The following is a 19134-nucleotide window of genomic DNA, read 5'->3' on the forward strand; positions in this document are numbered from 1 at the left end:
TATGATTACTAGAGGAAGGATCCCAAAGACCCTGAAACTTTCTTTCTAACGGCCCCGCCGAGGAATCTGCCCCTTTGCGAAACACAGAACCATAACCCTGTAGCGGACTCAGGGGGGGAAGAAGTTGTGTAGTGGGAGATTAAGGCGGCGGATGTGCAAATCCAGAAGGCGGACGGACTTTGCTAGTTAGCCTGCCGTGAGTGCTGTTAGCTCGCCGCACGACTAGCCAGCTGTTGGCCACTTGGCTTGGCTGCCCATTAAGTTCACCAAGTGATTTAACAGCGTGAAAGCATTTTTCATTTGAAAAGTCAGCTTGATAAGGGTACTGATTGTTAGGGAACTAATTTTCAGGACGTTTTAAAAGAGTGGGACCACAGTCCAACAAGTCGACACGGCGTGTTGTGAACATTAACCTCACCGTTAGCTAGGAAGTAACGCTAGCTAAGTTGGGATCTGAAAGTCTCGCCCATTTTCGGATCCTGTTCCAGCCATTGGATAAGGGCTAATCTACAGCCTGATAGTCTGGTTACACGGTTCACTTGGTACTACGATGGAAAGTCTAACGCTGAGTGATGTCGAGCAGAAATATTACTCGGATTTGTTCGTTTACTGCGACACGGACAACACCAAAAAAGTGGCTTCCAATGGGAGAGTTCTTGACCTTTTCCGGGCGGCCCAGCTACCCAGCGAAGTTGTCCTGCAGGTAAGCTAATCACAGCAGGCAGTAGTTACTAATAGTTATCACCAGCTGACCACAAAACCTTGTACTTTTGACAGGTAAAGTATAAACTTGTCTTTCTGTCAGGGCTAAACCTGTCATCCACTTTAGCTCAGGTTAGCCTGGCTGCTTAGCAAAGCGGCGCAGAAAGAGACACACCTTCTTCTTGCTAATGTTAGCGATGCTAAGTCATTTAAGTCTCAAACTTGATCATAATACAAGTACATACACGAGAAGCTGTTTGGTCTACTTTGTGGTTGTGGGTTGAGCAACATCCAATGTACATAACGCAATAAATAATGTGCTAATCAGCCCTGTGCTTCAGATTTCTACCCACTCTTTCCTGTCCTCTCCCTTCACCAGCATCTGCCTTTCTTTTACTGGGTTGAGCTGACATGGTCGAAACAAAGACTTGATGTCACAATGTCTAAATGCTTTTGTGATTTATTAAAGTAATAACCTCTAGGAAGACTGTTTTCCTGCACAGACTTTATAGATCAGCCCCTAAATTATGTCTGTGCCATCTCAGATTAACAAAAATAGTCTTCATAAAGAGGCACTGTTTCCACCAAGAAATGCCTGGAATAATAAAATAAAATAAAGAAATAGGTGCTTACCTTTCTCTCCTAATGCTTTACAGTTGTTTTAATGAGAACAAACCCAAAAGGATAACCATTTTTGCCATATTTAAAGCATTTGAATAGTTCTTTAATATTTTAATTCAAATTTCAACTTTGAGTTATCAATCCAACTTTTCATTACGCTTTTGTTGTTTTGGTTTAGATTGAATTCACATCAGATGCTGGACTCATACAAAGCCTTATGGTGGGGATTTAAAATGATCAAACCAATTACTGGTCTCACAGTGTGCCCGAGTAATAATGTTGAGGCATTGCTGACGCCACCCTTCCTGTCAGCATATTATTTCCCTGGAAGTTATATTGCCTTTCTCTTAATAATTTAATCTTTCTGCATTCCCCTGCTTCTTCACTCCTTTCATTGTGCTCACACAGTCTGCTTATGATTTTAAGGGCTTACCCAAGATTCCTACATTGCAGTATGAAGTTTTAGCAGTGTGATGGGACTGTTGTATGTCCACACATGACAATGTCTATGCTTAAAGTTTGATTTCTGATCGTCTCATTTACAGTGTCACCTAACTGTGAGTCATGAGTAGCCATTTAAACTGCAGCAGCCTGTTCTTGTGACTCCAGGTCTCATTTGCAGTTTGTGAGTCAGCATCCTTTTCAAGGTCAACAAGGGGGAGCTGTGTGGCACAAGAATCGTGCAGCGTTGTGGTTGTCTGCTTTGAAAGTCTACACTCAGCTCTGTGCTGGCCCATGAGACGCCACAGTGTTGTGTTGTAACAGGCTGAGGAAAGCGACTGGTACTTTTCTATGCTCACACACTCAGATTAAGTTCTTTGTCAGCAAAAGAGGGATCAGTCAGCTGTGTTGGGCCAACGGCACTGAAGGACTCACTTGAGAGGGATTGTGATGTTATCAAGTTAAACTCTTGTCGGTATGAAACACCAACAGGTTGCAGATCATCAGCATGATGTTTGGTTACTCATATTGTTCACGTCGTGCTGCTTAAAGCTTCCATTTTGCTCAAGGCTGAAGGAGGACGTGAAAGCACAACCAAATATGTGATAATCAGGCTTATAACTGCTGAGACCCACTGAACATCTGCCAGTAAACACAATAAATGAGAGGATTGCTTGTGCTGCATTTCTGACTGAAAGCAAGAACAGTTTATCAAGTGTTTCCAGTGTTTCATTTGAACACAGAAAAGTAAAACAATTAATTCAACTCCATAACTAAAACCATGAACAATACTTATGTCTTCATTGTGTTCTTTTTTTTTTTTTTAATTTCATTTCTTAGATGGTAAATTCTCTAAGATGTGGATTGAGACGAAGAAGAAAGTCTCTGCTGCCTTCAGAGTAATACAATGTTCTTAACTGTTCCTCCTTGTGTGTGTGATTTTGTGTGTGTGTGTGTGTGTGTGTGTGTGCGTGTGTGGGTGGGTTTAGATCACAGAGCTCTGTGGAGCCACTCGGCTGGGTCACTTTGGACGGAGCCAGTTCTACATTGCTTTGAAGCTTATTGCCATCGCCCAGTCGGGGCTGCCCTTGAGGATGGAAAGCCTCAACTCGGGTGAGTCCAAATTTGAATTTACTTGTTGTCACGGCTTTGCACTTTTTTTTTCTTTTTTTTTTACCTCTTCTTTCTGTTGGCAATGCAGAATTAAGTTCTGTGTTAAACTTTAAACTATGGGAACATTGAGGTTTTTTTTTTTCCTTTTTTATTCATTAGATTAGTTCAAACTTTTCGTAATAGAAATAACAGGTTAATTTGAGGTTGTGAAGATAGGAAGTAAAATCACTGTTGTCTCTTCTTCCCCTTATTGGTTGTTCTTTTTGGTATGTAAATAAACCAAAACATAAAATAAAGACTTTTAAATTAAGCTACATGAGAAAAGGGGGGGAAGTTTTGCTTCTTCACAAAAAAAAACAAGCAAAAAAACCCCCCAAAAACCAACAAATCATTCATCCACCGCTCACAGCTATGTTTAGCCCTGAAGTTGCAACTTTCTGAAATGATGATGAAATTTGATAAGTAAATAAGGAAGCACAGAGGCATGTTCCTCTCAGAGATATGGACACTTTGTGCAACATCACAGTTATTTGTTTTGGTGTTTAAAGCGATGTTGTCTCAGAAGTCAACGCGGTTTATTATGATCCGGATTCGATTTAAGTGTTAATTCATTTGTTGTCAGACAATCTAAGCCAAAATGAGTTGGTCTTTGTGAAAGACAGAAAATGATTTAAAGATTGTTGGACTTTGACTTTTTACAGGTTTATTATAATCATTCAAAAAGTAAATATTCATATATATTGCTGCAGTTATGATTTACTGTTATGTTCTCAGTCCATATTCATGTGTTTTCACACTAATTTTTTTTAGAAGTTTGTAGCACAACAGCTTTACTTTCTGCTTTGCAACTGGATTTGCAAAGTGTCCGTTTTTTCAGAAGGAGAGGAAAGATTCCCATCAAAGCCTAACGCAGCTAAAATGAGCATTTTTTTTTAGCAAGCCATATTTTGCTGAAGCTAAAAGATATCCGAATAAGTCTCCTATTTGAGTCAACAATCTTCACATGATGAAGATATGACCAGTCAATGATAAGTCAACACAGTGCTAACTGAGTGCATGACTTCCTGTGCTGATGTTGGTCTGTATGTTGGCTAAAACAAGGCCAAACTGTTGCATATTTTTTCTAGAAATATTGATAAATTCTTATTTTTAGTTATCATTTTTATGCAGCTTCTAATTTTGGAAAAGCAAACCAAAGGAAGTTAATCAGCATTTCCTGCTTTTAGTATTTTTTCAGCCCCACTTGTTTGCCTTTCTGTTTTATTTCTCTGCGGTGTGTTTCCTTCAAACGTTAACCCACTGATAGTGTCCATGTTTGTGCTTCGTATCTGTGCCGTGCTTTCTGCATTTCAGGTCTTCCTGGTGTACTAATTTCTACCATGTTTGTTAAATGTACTCCGTTGCTGTTTCATTACTTTTTCTATGAGTCTGATACAAACAGCAGAGCAAAGGTCCATATTTCAGTGATGCAACAAGTAAAGGTACATTTTTCATGTTTTGCTCTGATATTTAACATCACAGAAAGTGACTTCAGACGGCATAAACACGGCATACATTGCACCAGTTGGTGTTTCATTTTGAGGAAGCAGCTGTCTTCAAAGAAGCACTGGCACCGTTTTTAAAATTTACAGCTGTCACTCTCTTTATGAGCCATAATGTCATCAGCTGACTGCGGCAAGCGTATGAATCTCCTCTAGGCCTTCTGGGAAATGTCGAATCATTAGCTGGAGTGAGCAGTAGGGCTCCTGGAATCCATCTTAACCCATAAGAACACAGCGTGACAAATATGATCGATACATTTTCTGAGACGTTTGGCCTTACTTTATGCTACAAACTTTGCTGAAAATCCTGAGAGACATAATATCATATTTGACTTCTGCCCTTTTAATGGACACCAGGAAGCAGAAAATTACACTGTAAAAAAAAAAAAAGACATCTAACCCTAAAAAAATGTTGGTACTTTTTTTTAAATTTACGTTTTGTTAAAGTAAAAAATAAAGACCTCATATTATAATAATGAAGTTTTTTTTTTCATGGGTTTGGTCTTTATGGGTTAAACAGATTATGTATGACCATATCTGTGTCATTTTTCACTCATTTTATGAAAGTACATGAAATTTCTGTCTCTCCAGTCAAAGATCTGCCACTGCCCAGGTTCGTGGTAGGGAAGAACGAGGCAGAAGCAAGACACGCTGCACTGTACCAGGATTCAGACAGTCAGGGTTTGTACCCAGCCTCTGGTACTGCTGTTATACCAAGACCACCAGGCAGGGGTCTCCAGAACAAGAAAGGCCCCCCCTCATCCACTTCACATCCTGCCCACGAGGTCATCCAGCCCATCGCACCCAGCATAGAAGCACAGGTTAGTGACTAACCGTCCCCTCTTGGACATGCATTCAGATACACTCCTGCTGTACTCGTTGCTATATTTCATTTCCATATTTTTCTGCACATATTGGATCACTTGTTGCACAGATTATTGTATGAAGGTTTTCTGCAGCTGGCTTTACTTGTGAGTTTTGAAACATCATGCCGGTTGTGCACATCTCTTCCATAACTCAATTTCTTGTGTGAGTTGTGTAACTAACCCCGACTTGCTGTTTGAACAAGTCACATTTGTGATGATGCAGAGAACACACATTTGAAGTAGCTTTTATTGGCCCTTAGATGATTCAGATGGACTGTAGTAAACATTGAGGTGTGATCTAAAGGTAATACTCTGAAGTCATTAGTTGGGTCTGAAGCTACATTTCTGTTCTCTCACATTTTGTTTGATCAGTCCTGGATATTTCTTCTTTTTTCAGCTCTGTCTTTAATGTTGTCCTTGTAAAAAAAAATACTTCACATATTTGCTTGTGTTGACAGCCCGAACCGATATCCCCGGTCGTGTCGCCACACCAGTCTCCGCCCACCTCGCCTCCCACCTGGAGGAAACACAAGCGGCAACATAGCGGAGGAAATGCAGACAGACAACCGGCGGTGGCTGCAGCTGGAGCGGTATGGACGCAATTCAGAGAACCACAGACAGGTAACAACCATCCAATCACACCTAAGTTCTCATCTAAAAACTGTCTTTAACCAGAGAATCTCTTGAAAACAGACACAAAAACTCTTTGATGTGTTGGTAGTGTTGACCCAAAAAAAAAGTTTAATTAATTGCTTAACCTCTGAAGAAACTGCTTGTATGAAATGTTCTATATAAAGGCAGAAAAAAATTACTTGCATTAGTTTTTCGGTTACTTTTGTTGTTTTCACGTTTCAGAACGTTGTAAACAGAACATCTTCAGGTTTAAATAGTTTGACAAAACGAAACGTATGAAGAGGCTACTTTTTACTTTTTTTCCCCACATATTCTTAATTTTTATAATGAAAAAACACTAAATCAAATTAAAATGTATTTGTATAGCACCTTTCATACATAAAGTAGCACAAAGGTCTTTACATATATTAAAACAAGGAGCACAATCAGACACATAATCATTCACACACACATACTGAACACATCCCCAATCCCATGTTGCATGGCAAAACTCTAAAGAAATATTCTGTCTCTTTAACCAATAATAATAATAATAATAATAATAGTAATAGTAAATAATAACAGTTAAAAAGAAAAGAATAAACATCAATCTACATAAAGAAACACTTAGAAAATGATCAGTGTATTAATAAGCAAAGGTAGTCCTGGTAGTCAAAAGGAAGAGATTCCAAACTGAATGATAATAGCAAATGACGTGACACACAAGGCTTTCACTCTGGAGTAAAATCTCATGCAAAGTGAGTGGAAAAAGCAACAGATACAGAAAAAGAGATTCTCTTAATTGGGACAAGGTGTGAGGCGCTTTAGCAGTGCTGTTACTTCTTGGTGTTTGCAGTGTGTAGATACTGTTAATATTAGGTGAAGACAGGCGGCATGCAATTATCAGAGGAGCAAACTAGATGTCACATGATCAGGAAATGCTGTTGAAAGCACAACATGGGATTGCAATGTTTTGAAGAAGAGCAATAAAAGGGAAGAATTTGAGTAGGAAAGCATCTGGGATGTCAGAGTGTTTTTCCTTTGGTCTTCTCTGCAGGTCCAGCTACCGGTGATGGCATGTGGTCGTCACATTCACCTCCTCTCCCAAGTCAGGAAAGTTGGGTCAGTTTTACAGCAGACACCCCTCCCTCCAGCACGATTCCAGCAATTCATCCATCATCGGTCCAGGTAGAGTTAACACATCCTTAGGAATGATACTGAACCCCACATTACCCCTTAATGTGTTTCTTACTTGCATGCATAACTCCACACTGTATTGTAACAGCCTGTACAGCCTTAATTGTGAATACCATTACCCTCTTTCATCTGACAGGATGGTGCCATCAGATGCTGGAAGCATGAATTCATTTCTCAGTTTTAACACTAGTCAGCTTTTCATATCAGTGGTTTGTCTGCTAGCAGTGTCAAACTGAAACGTGAGCAGCAGTGTGACACTGCGCTTACAGTGACTTCTGCATTCAGTGGCTTATTTTAGGCTGACTTACTCAAAATGCTCCTATCAGTTTGTGTTGTAGTTATAAATATAGTCATTTTCTCTTGTCACATCTCCACTGTTGGCTGTTGTTATTTTGGATTTGCTTTAGGAAAGCACAACGATACGAACCGTGGCTTCTGCTGCAACGACCAATGAGATCCAGCGACAGTCCAGCAGCTACGATGATCCCTGGAAGATCACAGATGAGCAGAGACAGTATTACATTAACCAGTTCAAAACAATTCAACCTGACCTCACTGGCTTTATACCTGGTAAGTAAAAAAAAAAAAAAAAAGCAAACAAAGCACAAACATAGTTGCACCAAACTGGAATAAACTGCTTGAATAAAACTGCTTTCACTTTTATGTATTTTAGGTTCAGCAGCAAAAGAGTTCTTCACCAAATCTAAGCTTCCGATTTTAGAGTTGTCACACATTTGGTGAGTCATTGCTCACTGGTTGCTGATTGTTTTCTTCTGTTTTTTTCTGTCTGAACCACCTACATGGTATTCATAATCAAATCATTACTAGCTAGCTAATGTTATCAGATGCTGTTACTACTCTTCAGGCTCATACACATCAGAACAGTCTTACTTGAAACAAGTAAAATAATTTGTTTTAAGTAGGACTCGTTGCTACTAATTTTAATATGTTCATCATTAAATCCATAAGCCATATGCATATGCGCTAAAGCTTTCTGCACAAGTGGAGACAAAGTCAAGTTTAAAAGCTGTTTAGTCTGCATATGTGTGTGTGTGTGTGTGAGAGAGAGACAGTTTGTTCTGTGTTTGAAGGGAGCTGTCAGACTTTGACAAAGATGGCGCACTGACCCTGGACGAGTTCTGTGCAGCCTTCCACTTGGTTGTGGCCAGAAAGAATGGCTACGATCTCCCAGAGAAGCTGCCTGAGAGCTTAATGCCAAAACTGATTGACCTGGATGATTCAGCAGGTATGCAGGCTCACCCTTTGCCTCTCACCAAATCAGAAATCACCAATCTTGTTTACAGAACGTCAGCATGACTTTGTTGCCCATAAATACATCAAAGACCTTCACAGACCAGCGAAAATGACCAACATATGTGCTGTTGATGTGGTTCTATTTCCACGAGGAAGGTCACAAAGACACAGAGCAGGAAGGTCTTATAGTTTTGCTTTTATGCAGCGATTGATTAAACGGTCTAGATTCAAATTCAGATTGTGACATCTGTAATTCTACCCGAACTTTTTTTTCTTGCTGTAAAATTTACAATTTCATGCAATTAAAAAGAAAAAAGAATGGAAAACTTCCACATTTTTTTAAGGTATAATCACATATTAAACATGATTACATATTTACTCTCACGCAGGTCTTTTTGCATAATTATTTGTGTTGTTCCCACCTGTTTAAATACGGAGGACTCTTATTTTTGTTGAGGCCAAGAAGAAAAGCTTTGACCTCCTTCACAGGCTGTCACTTCCTCTAATTTGCTACTAAAAGTTAAATGAAAGTCTAAAAGAAACATGGGTAGTGGTTCAGTAAGGGATCATACCTGACAAGGTGTCTATTATCAGAAATAAATGGACTATGCGGAGGTGGAAATCGTCTGACGCTTCGAAGTCTATTCATTTGTGATAAATGACACCTCGAAGGGCATTATCCCACTTATACCATGGTTGCTTATGAAATGAAATGAAATGAAATGAAAGGAAAAATTAAATGAAAAGAAAAATACTTTATTAATCCCCAAAGGGAAATTCAGTATTGTTGTAGAAAAAAGAGATAGAAATGTAGAAAGAAGTATTAACTGAATTATTAAGACATTAATGTTGGTTTTTACTGTAAAAATCGTAAGTTTTTTCACAAGAAGCAGCTGAGTGGACTCTTTTAATATCTCTTGCTGTGGCGTGTTGCCAAGGTAACCAGCTCTGGCCACACAACCTGCAGCTCGGTAGACCTAATCAGTGGAAGGAAGTGAAATGATTGCATAACGTTATGTTACATGATACAAAGTGTCATTTCAGAGGGCAAGTGCTCCTCATATTGCTGGTGTGTGTCCAGAGGATACACACACAAGTAAACTGTTTTGTCAAATAATCAACTGATAGTTTCCTAAATTGTTTTCATTGCAACAAATATTATCCACTGTTCTCTCTGGTCATTAAATGTGTGTCAAGCAAGTAAGTCTGCAAAATAAACTGGGAAGTAATGTATGTTCACTTATGTTATGAGTGGCCGTTGCCATGGTTACCAAATAGCGTTTGAGCCAGCACATCAATTTCGACCAATCAGGCTATTTGACCAGAACTTCTTTATATATATATATATATATATATATATATATATATATATATATATATATATATATATATATATATATAATTATTATTATTATTATAATATATTTTTTATTATATATTTACATATAGTGTTGTACTACAACACTTTTTTTAACTGACACCCTGCAACCAATCAGAATCGAGTATTCTCCCAGACCATGGTTTAATCTCAGTTATTGGTATAGCTTCCAACATTGGCTCCGAGCTAAATGACCAATGTAAACCAGCATCGTATTTACAATGCTGATTTCAGAGTACTAATAATAGTTTGTTTTTGTTCATGTAAAAGAAACAAGAAGTCCATTTCAATCCAACGTTGGATATTTTTTGGAATATTAGATCATGAAGAAACACGAAAGTGACTGGATTTTCATTTTGTTTTTACCTTTTCAGAAGGCCCGGAGCCAGCTGCTGACGTTGGGTACTCGGCGTCACCGGTAGAGGTCACCCCCAGCAAGTCTCCTTCCATGCCTTCACTCAACCAGGCGTGGCCAGAGATGAACCAGACCAATGAGGTTCCGACATGCACACAGCACCTGACTACATCGCATTTTTTTCCACAACTCATAGCTCTTTGCTTTTTTTTTTTTTTTCTTCTTTTGCTTTGTCTGCAATTACTTAGGTTGACTTAGTTAAAATGGTTCTTTCTTGATCCATCCATCATGATTTGATTGCCATAATTCTCCTCCTCATCCAACATAATTACTGATAATTCAGCACCTCCTCCTGCTCTCCTCGGGACTGTGATTGTAGCCTGCAGTTTGGTATCAGAATTTCGTGTCCATGCCTGCTGATGACGTCATGTCACCCCGCAGTCCGGCAGTGACAAATGATGTTTCATGAGCGTAACGGCTGAGACTGATGATGTAATTGTGTGATGTCACTGCACTGGCTGTCTGACATGTTTTTTACTTTTTTATTTTTTTTCTCACTATCTCCTGCAGCAGTGGGAGACGTTTAGCGAGCGCTCCTCCAGCTCACAAACTCTGACCCAATTTGACTCTAACATTGCACCAGCTGACCCTGTAAGTCAATCACTTAGTCCGCATGGTTTCACCATTAATGGACAGACATTAACCCTCTCTGGATCTCTGTGCCTGTCACTTTCTCTGTGCATGATGTTCTTTCAAAGTGTGATTTGGCTGGCCGAGCTTCTATTTGACATCACCTTGTTTTCTACAGTGACATCCGCCATTCACAAATGTATTTTGTAATAGAGATCTTTATATATTAAGCTGTCAGTAAAGGGATTTATGTGCAGTTTTGTTTGAATATACAAGAACTTCTTTTCCTTTAGATTTGTTATCATTTATTACCAGACTGCAACGTCACGCCTTTTTGCAAGAAGATCAGTGTTTTTGTTTTTTTTTTTGTTTTCATGTATTTGTTTGTTTGTTTTGTAACTGATCTATGCTTCTGGCCAAAACTCCAGTGAGAAATCTGTGATATGTACACACCTTTGTCTGGGGTAGATGCCACACACACATGTTAACTTTCCACCCTTCCCTATGCAAACTAGCTCACCTTGATTATCAAATACTGCCAACTACAAAGCCAATTATTCAGCCTAAAATGTTATAATTTCTTGTTTTGTTTTTTGTTTATTGATCAAGATTGCAAATATGTAAAAAAAACAACCAAAATTATTTATGTATTTATGCTTTTAAAATCTTAAAACTCAAACTGAAGAAGCTCACCTAGTAAATTTCACTTTATGGCACACTTTGTGTTGATTACATCAGACAATTCTGTCAGATAGTGCAGATCATGTCTGCTTGTCAGCATTCTGAGATATTCATTTAATTAACTTTCTCTGTGTGTGTCCGTCCTACAGGACACGGCCATTGTCCATCCAGTTCCCATCCGGATGACACCCAGCAAGATCCACATGCAGGAGATGGAGCTGAAGAGGACAGGCAGCGGTGAGACTTGCTCTGGCAGTGCATCTGTGCAGCTGCATTTGAACCCACTGCTTATTTCATCTGTATTTTATAGAAAGATTTATGAAAACCTCAGCGTGATTTGCAGCTATTATAAATTGAAACGTAATCATTACTGACTTCTTAATGAATCTAAAAAATTAACATTTAGATCTGAGCTACATGTAATGACTGATGTAAACAATGCAGATGTGACACAAGTGTTTGAGAGCACAATGTTCCCTACTGAGTTTGGAAAACATAATGACAGAAAACAGACCCTCTCGTACCATTAAACATAACTACGTGCGCCTCTTCTTCATAAGAGTTCACTTGAAGTGTTTTGTGTTCAGGCTCATTAGTTGTTTCTGCAACTGGAACGCCTTGAGTCCAAAATAATGGTTCATTATCAATGTTTATTATTGTTTTTGCAGTAATCTCAACAATTATTTCTTTCACTTTGCTAACCTTTAGACCACAATCATCCAACCAGTCCTCTGCTGGTGAAACCTCCAGAACTCACTGAAGAAGCCAAATTGCCTGCCTCCATGAAGTTTGTAGCTGCCAACACCGTGGGTGCGTAAATGATGGGCTCTGTCAGAAACTGTCCGCTGTTTCAGTTTGTCATAATGTTTACGTTGTTGCAAAGTCTCATTATGTTCGATTCGGATTAAGTCTATCTGGATGGTAGCTTTAATGTCTCAACATTTTTCTTTTGTTTTTCTCTTTTTCTTGTTAAGTAAATTTAATTTAAATTCAATTCTGTTTTATTTGCGTAGTGCCACTTCATAACAATGTCATTTCACTGCACTTTACAGCCAGTGGCGGCAGCACAGCCGCAGTCTGCTGAGCTCACATGTGAACTGCACATGTAAATGTTCCATGCCTATGAATGATCATCTTGTGTGTAAATGTAATCCAAGCCGACGTGTGTACGGTTTCTATTAGTTGGAACTTGACTGCTGATGTAAAACATCTTCAGTTACTTGCACCGTCTCATTCTGCAGCGGTAGAAGTTGTCTCTCTTTTTGCATCGTTGCACCCCTACTTAAAACGAGGGAAGAAGTTGTAGCATCTACGTAGTCATTGTGACGCGAGCGGAACAGAAGAATCTGAAAACCTGTCGGCCTGTAGATGTGTTCTAAAAATGAAAATGAAAAAACCAAACATGTGTAGACAACAAAAGTTGGATAGTCCCAAATGATTTTACTTTCAGACTTCAGTCTGTGCGTTGCACCAGTGTTACTTAAGCGTTAAGCTCAGAGCGAAGTAAGCAATTTCCTTCCTTTTTTGCATTTTGTATCGATATCATGTTCTTTTTCTACACTTCATGGTATGAGGTGTGTAGTTTGGGTTGATGGGAAGATTTGCTTTATTGTCTTCTTTATCTGTTAAAGGTGATGGTTACAGCAGTTCAGACTCCTTCACCTCAGACCAGGAGCCAATCACCAGGCAAAGGTCCGTTTTTTACATATTTTATGTTGATTGGCTTCATATGTGCGTCTAGATTTCTGTCCATTGTAAGGATCTCATCTAGAGCTGTTGATGTTTCCTTCAGGTCACAGTCAGGTACGTCTCCAGAGGCTCTGAAGGTGGTAGCGCCGCCTCCCCCTCCTCCCCGACCCCACCCTTCTCACTCTCGCTCCTCGTCTCTGGACATGAATCGCACCTTCGCTGCCACGTCCACCACAGGACAACCACAGCCGTCTACGATAGCTTTTCCTCCTGCAGTGCCTCCGCGACCACTTCCCACACAAGTGAGTTTAAAAAAAAAAAAGATCAATTTAAGCTTTTGTGTATTTCTTCCTCTCCCCTGACACAAAAACAAACCATGACATATGTCTTCCTTCTCCTTAGACATCAGTACCGCTCACAGGGCTTCGTGTTGAAGCTGAAGGTGTACCTGGTGGTGGTGCAGCGCTAACCACCACCTCCCCCCAGCAGATTCCTCAGCAACCCAACTTTGCCGACTTCAGCCAGTTTCAGGCTTTCGCTGCTTCTGAGCAGCCCTCCAGCCTGCCTGAGGTGGATATACACAGCGAAGCAGGACAGGTAGGCACACAGCTGGAGCCATAATGTCACATCTGTCTTAAGACTCTGCAGTTTAAACCGACACAGATTTTCCTCAACATATACATGTTGTCTTCTCTCAGGTTCTACCGTTGTAGGTAAAGTTGATACAGAGTGTGAAGCCAACATCTGAGCTTAATGTCTTGTTTCTCCGGGTTTATTTCCCATAAAATGTTCCATGAGGAACGTGTGTTAGGCTGCATGTTCAGGTGAAGGTTTAGATGCCTGTTACCTGGTTATCTACTCTGTTGTTTTGACAGAAAACTACACAGTTTGGTCAAAACTTGAATCGGAGCAAAGCAGTCTTAGGGTACCTGTATTTACTAGAAAATTAGAAACATTTCAGGTTCTGGGTTTGTGCAAAACTTTAAAGTGGAACTATTATGTGCATTTCAGGCTAATTTATTTTTATTTCTGAGACCAGAAGGGCTGGGATTGATCGAGTTATTGCCACAAATCGCTTTATTTACTTCAGACCGACCCTCTCCGTAGGCTGTCAGATCAGCCTGTGGGCAAAACGAGTGGATTGAGACTCTTCCGCATTAAGCCCCGCCTCCCAACAGATCAAATCAAATCAAAATCAAACTTTATTTGTATAGCACTTTTCGTGCTTAAATACAATACAAAGTGCTTTACATTATAAAACAATTTACATCAAAATAGATAAAAATAGATAAAACACTAACACACATACACATCCCCTTTTACCCACCCACATATAAGTTGCCACTGATTGGTCAGCTGCCACTGCACTACATTGGGAGCGCGCACCGCACCTGCTTTCGCCGTCATTGTAACATCTCATAAACAGAAGGATTAGACTAATATAAACTCCATAAAAAAACAAGAAACAAAATACAATGTCAACACAGCATACAGCCCTACATGTTGGTACCTGAATTAGACCCTGAAAACGAAGTGGAAAACAGCAACCCACAGCAACGAATGCAGCAGGATGTCTCTCTTTGGTAAACTCACCAGCCATCGTTGGAAATAACTTTATCCCACCTTTTCCACCCGCCTGATGTATTTGTACATGCCCTTGTTAACCAGTAGAAGGTAACCAATCACCGAACCTTATCCCCCGGGACATCACAAGGATTTCCAAGTAGAAAAAACTCTCTAAAACGACGCGTTTTTCGTTGCCATGGAAACCGAACGGAGTGAGTGCTGGAACTCAAACTCAAACTCAAACATGCGTTTAGGTGATAAAAAACGGTGCCGTTCACATGTCTGATGAGAATTCAACACTGTAACACTGTAGAAAGCTCAGAAAACTCCAAATACCATAATAGCACCATTTTAAAATCTACCAAAGCCGACGAGCTGTTTTTTTCACATGAAGAATCTGATGTGCTTTTAGATTTGTATTTCTTTGTAGCTGCATACAGTGTTTTTTTTTGTGTGTAGTGTGTTCCAACAGATTTAGTGTGTAACCACTCATAGTTACGGATTTTGCTTCTATTTAATTCTTTTCAACAGGTGGACAAACCATCAGAAGGTGCCGGCCCTTTAAGAACAGTAAAGAGTGACGGTCCAGCAGACGAGAGAACCTCAGCTACAGTAAACTCCGTACGTCTTTGACTTTGCAACATAAACTGGAACAAACTGACATAGGCTTGTTACATACCCCATGAGAAGCAAAAACACAGTTCTTGCTTCTCGTGGAGTATGCAACAAGCTTTAGGGTAACAACCATTCAATTTGTTTTGTAATCGCAGTAAAAGAACAACAGGAGGTTTTCATTTCAGTCTTTTGGTTTTTCCCCACCAGGCCAAGGGCTCGTCAGGTCCACTGGCTCCACCACCAAAACCCATTCGTCGGAGGTTAAAGTCTGAAGACGAGCTCCGACCAGAAGACGAGCAGCACGGCCCGCAGAAATCCAATGTCATAGCTGCTGTCCTCGCCACGCAACCCTCCATCCCCAGGTAGGACGTGTGTCCATTCGGGATCCTTTTCAGGGTTTAAAAATAATTAGTAAAAAGTGTGTTTTTGTGTTTTCAGGTCGGTAGGAAAGGACAAAAAGGCGATTCAAGCTTCAATCCGAAGAAACAAGGAAACAAACACAGTGTTGGCACGACTTAACAGTGAACTACAGCAACAGCTGAAGGTATGGGAGAAATGCCGTCCTGTTTATAGCGTGTAGACGATGACTCGCCTCATGTGTCTCTTTGTGCTTGTCATTTTTCAGGACCTACTCGAAGAGCGAATATCTTTGGAAGTCCAACTGGAGCAGCTAAGACCATTCTCCCACCTTTAACCAACATCTGGAGGAAAACTCCGCTGTAGTTCATCTGAAGTAAGACTGTGACCCTTGATCTGACGCCCTCCCTTACTCCACTTCTCTTCCTCTCCTGGCTTTCCCCGGCGGCACCATCCCTGCCCATCAAGGGCGATCCATTCAAGCTCTCATTTTTCAATCACACACTGTCCGACCGGAAACCGGACAAACCTGAGAGTCTGACCAACGGGCGGAGGAGACAGAAGGGAGTTTTCCAAACTGGCACTTTGGAGGTTCTCTGAAGAGAGACGAAGGTGAGGATGATGGGCAACTTGGAGACAGTTCAACCAAGAGTCCAGTGTGAAGACGAACTGCTGGTGTCTCAGTACTTTGAGCGACTGAAGAAGAAAGGCAGTGTATTTGTTTATGTATGACTGTGTACTTGTGTTCCTGTTAGTGACTCGGAGTAGCACCAGTATGTTTCGCTCTGCCACACCAAACTCCTACTCAAATACTACATTTGGAAGGAGCTTTTGCTTTTAAATGTCTTCCAGTTTTATGGCGTATGACCCTTCCTCCTTCTGTAGTACCAATCAGCACTGGACATCAGCTTTCAAGGCATTTCTTCAGTGACCATCCTCAGTAGTTATTTTGAACACTTGCCACGTGGAAGGCCGTCATTGGTTGTCCATGAATATTAAAAAGAATCCATCACTTACAGGTTTCACTGGTTAGTATAACATACTGGTCTACTTCCAGACGGGACTTCTTCTGTGTGTGTGTGTGTGTGTGTGTGTGTGTGTGTGTTTGTGTGAGGCCTTTAGTGGCTCAATCAGCAACGGTGAAGGCATTTTTGACTCATCCTGTGACATGCATTCAGCCCCTCCTCCTACTGTTCCTCCTAGTATACATATAAATATCTATATGAGCGTGTGATTGATGACGTGATGTAGCGTATGGGAGTGCCGTGTCTTCTGTTTTACTTCATGTTACACTGTTTTGACATGACTGAATGGTTTAATTTTATGCCAAATGACTGAACTATCAAGGTTTCAACTCTTCTGGGGTTGCGTTTGAAGTCAAAAAGCAGCCTCTTTGTTTTGTTTTTTTTTTTGTTTTGTTTTTTCCCCCCTGCCTTCCTTGGCTCAACATTTCAGCTGTTTACTTCTTGCGCCACAATTATTCTCAGACTTTCTCTTCACCTGTTTGGGAAAGTTTAAAACAAATTCTAATAACTTGAAGGGTATGAACGTTTTCAGCTGCTTGGCTGCAAGACGGTGGCATTTATGAAGAATCGTGTTGCTGATCAGGGAGAAGTTTTCCTGCAGTTTCTTTCTTGCGAACACGTATGCACAGATCTGAACCGATGGTGCAGGAGTACATGTAAAAAAATAAAAATTTAGCTGTTTTCCAGTCAGGACTGCAGCACTATGCAAGTACGGGCGATACATCCTCACAGACCAACTAGACTTTAGCTGTTTATACTATGATAGTAGCAACTGTGTGAGCAGTATACTCTGGTTTGTGTATCGTAGCTCTTCCAGAACACCATCCACTGTACGTTTGTGATTCATTTTGCCTTTTTTTTTTTGTTTGTTTTTGGTACTGATGCGCAGTCTGCCCCCCCCAACCTTTGCTCCCAGCTCCAGAGGGAAGTAAGCTCCAGCTCAGTGTTTTTTATCAGGGCAGTTTCACCTGAAATCTGCAAGGTGTGACACTTTTCTGGGTGGAAATGAAGCCCAACAGGAGACCAGTCAACAGAATGGGAGACCTGAATGACCCAACTGCACTTTGAACTGAACCCCCCCCCACACACACACACACACACACACCTCTCCTCCTACGTCCTCCTTTTTCTCGTCTATTTATTCCATGTCCCTCTGCCTAGTTTTGACCCGCATGCTTGTTTTTGTCTTTAATGTGTTGGAAAAACATGCTTTAAGAAGAAAAAAACAAAGCTTTCTAGCTGTAGTTCTTCAACAACCTGAAAACTAAGTTCATGCCCCCCCCATTTGTTGGTGAAGCACTAGTCTTCCTAAAAGCCTTACCCCCCCCCCCCCTCTGGCATTCAGGTTTCCACAGTCGCTGACTGTCCTCTCTTCCTTGTTGTATCAAGGCTCGCCTTCTTTTTTTTTCTTTTTTTCTGCTGTTTAGGATGATAGTGTACTTTGCGCACGTGTGTGTGTGTGTGTGAGTGCGATATTCTTTCCAGAACTGGAACCAATACCATTTAAAACCCAATTAAACACCTTCAAGTGGGATTGTTTAATGTTTGCACGCACAATGGCTCCCTCTTCACCCCTAGACCCAAAAGGCAATCTTGGCAGGCAGAAGCAATCAGTCATTAATGAAGTCTTTGATTGGATTTTGAATGCTATTTGCTCCCAGATCTGTGTTGTATATTGTATATGATACACACTTTTGGACTCATATGTAAATTTGCATTAATTGCTGACTAACAGCGAAAGAATATTCTATTTAATTCCTTCTCTCTTGGCTGTGGGATCCTAGATGTTTAACTGCATGGATGTACTGTATCTCTGCAGAGTTAATTAGCAGCTGTGTGATTTTTACACAAAAATAAAAAAAAAACAGCACAATATTTTAAACATGGCTTCCTTCATTTTTTTTTTTTTTTTAAATGAAACCTAAAATAATGGTACTAAACTTTAAATTAAACTGGTGCTTCAGATTATCAGTATTTCTGCTCAAATATCATTAAATACCAAATGTGTCCAATGTTAGATGATGAAGTTTATCTGGGCTGAAAACAAACAAACAAACCATAAGAGCTTGAAGTCCATAAATCATTGGACAGAAAACAAACAAAAAAATCACATGGAACAAGTTTAACTTTGAAGCAAGAAGGCTTCTCTCTGCATAAGGTAACGCTGACACTGAGCCAAAGTACGTGTCAGGAATCGTTAAACCTTTCGGATGCTGGAAAAATGTTTGAACACAAGACTAAAAATGAGCTTTTTGGTTTCATTTAGAAGCACAATGTTTGTAGAAATAAACATGCTATTTTCTACAAACTCTACATTTATACCAGTGCAGTCATAATGGAAACCGTCACATCTATCTGAACTGGATCTACAGAGAAAGTGGCTCAGAAGAAAACTCCCGTTAGCTCATGAACATGTACAACTAATGGTTAAACTAAAATTAATGATGTTTTAGAATCACCAAGTCTTCATCTTAACCTACTAACAATAGAG

At 40.2% G+C, this 19134-nt stretch overlaps 1 protein-coding gene across 2 annotated transcripts; it reads left to right on the top strand.

Moving 5' to 3' along the window:
* On the top strand, positions 1-18421 carry reps1 (RALBP1 associated Eps domain containing 1). Of its 2 annotated transcripts, XM_079255054.1 has the most exons (19): positions 1-703; positions 2754-2877; positions 5010-5239; positions 5743-5905; positions 6954-7084; positions 7501-7663; positions 7767-7830; positions 8185-8339; positions 10100-10221; positions 10651-10731; positions 11541-11628; positions 12100-12201; positions 13023-13083; positions 13184-13382; positions 13483-13677; positions 15178-15267; positions 15469-15623; positions 15700-15805; positions 15887-18421. In XM_079255054.1, the coding sequence occupies exons 1-19, from the start codon at positions 551-553 to the stop codon at positions 15953-15955; spliced, it is 2451 nt and encodes an 816-aa protein (XP_079111180.1). In that variant the 5' UTR covers positions 1-550; the 3' UTR covers positions 15956-18421. The 2 variants fall into 2 exon arrangements, with proteins under 2 accessions (XP_079111180.1, XP_079111181.1); XM_079255055.1 differs by lacking the exon at positions 10651-10731.
* The last annotated feature ends 713 nt before the right edge of the window (positions 18422-19134 follow it).

Source organism: Telmatherina bonti, assembly GCF_933228915.1.
Source record: "Telmatherina bonti genome assembly, chromosome: 16".
Taxonomy (NCBI): domain Eukaryota; kingdom Metazoa; phylum Chordata; class Actinopteri; order Atheriniformes; family Telmatherinidae; genus Telmatherina; species Telmatherina bonti.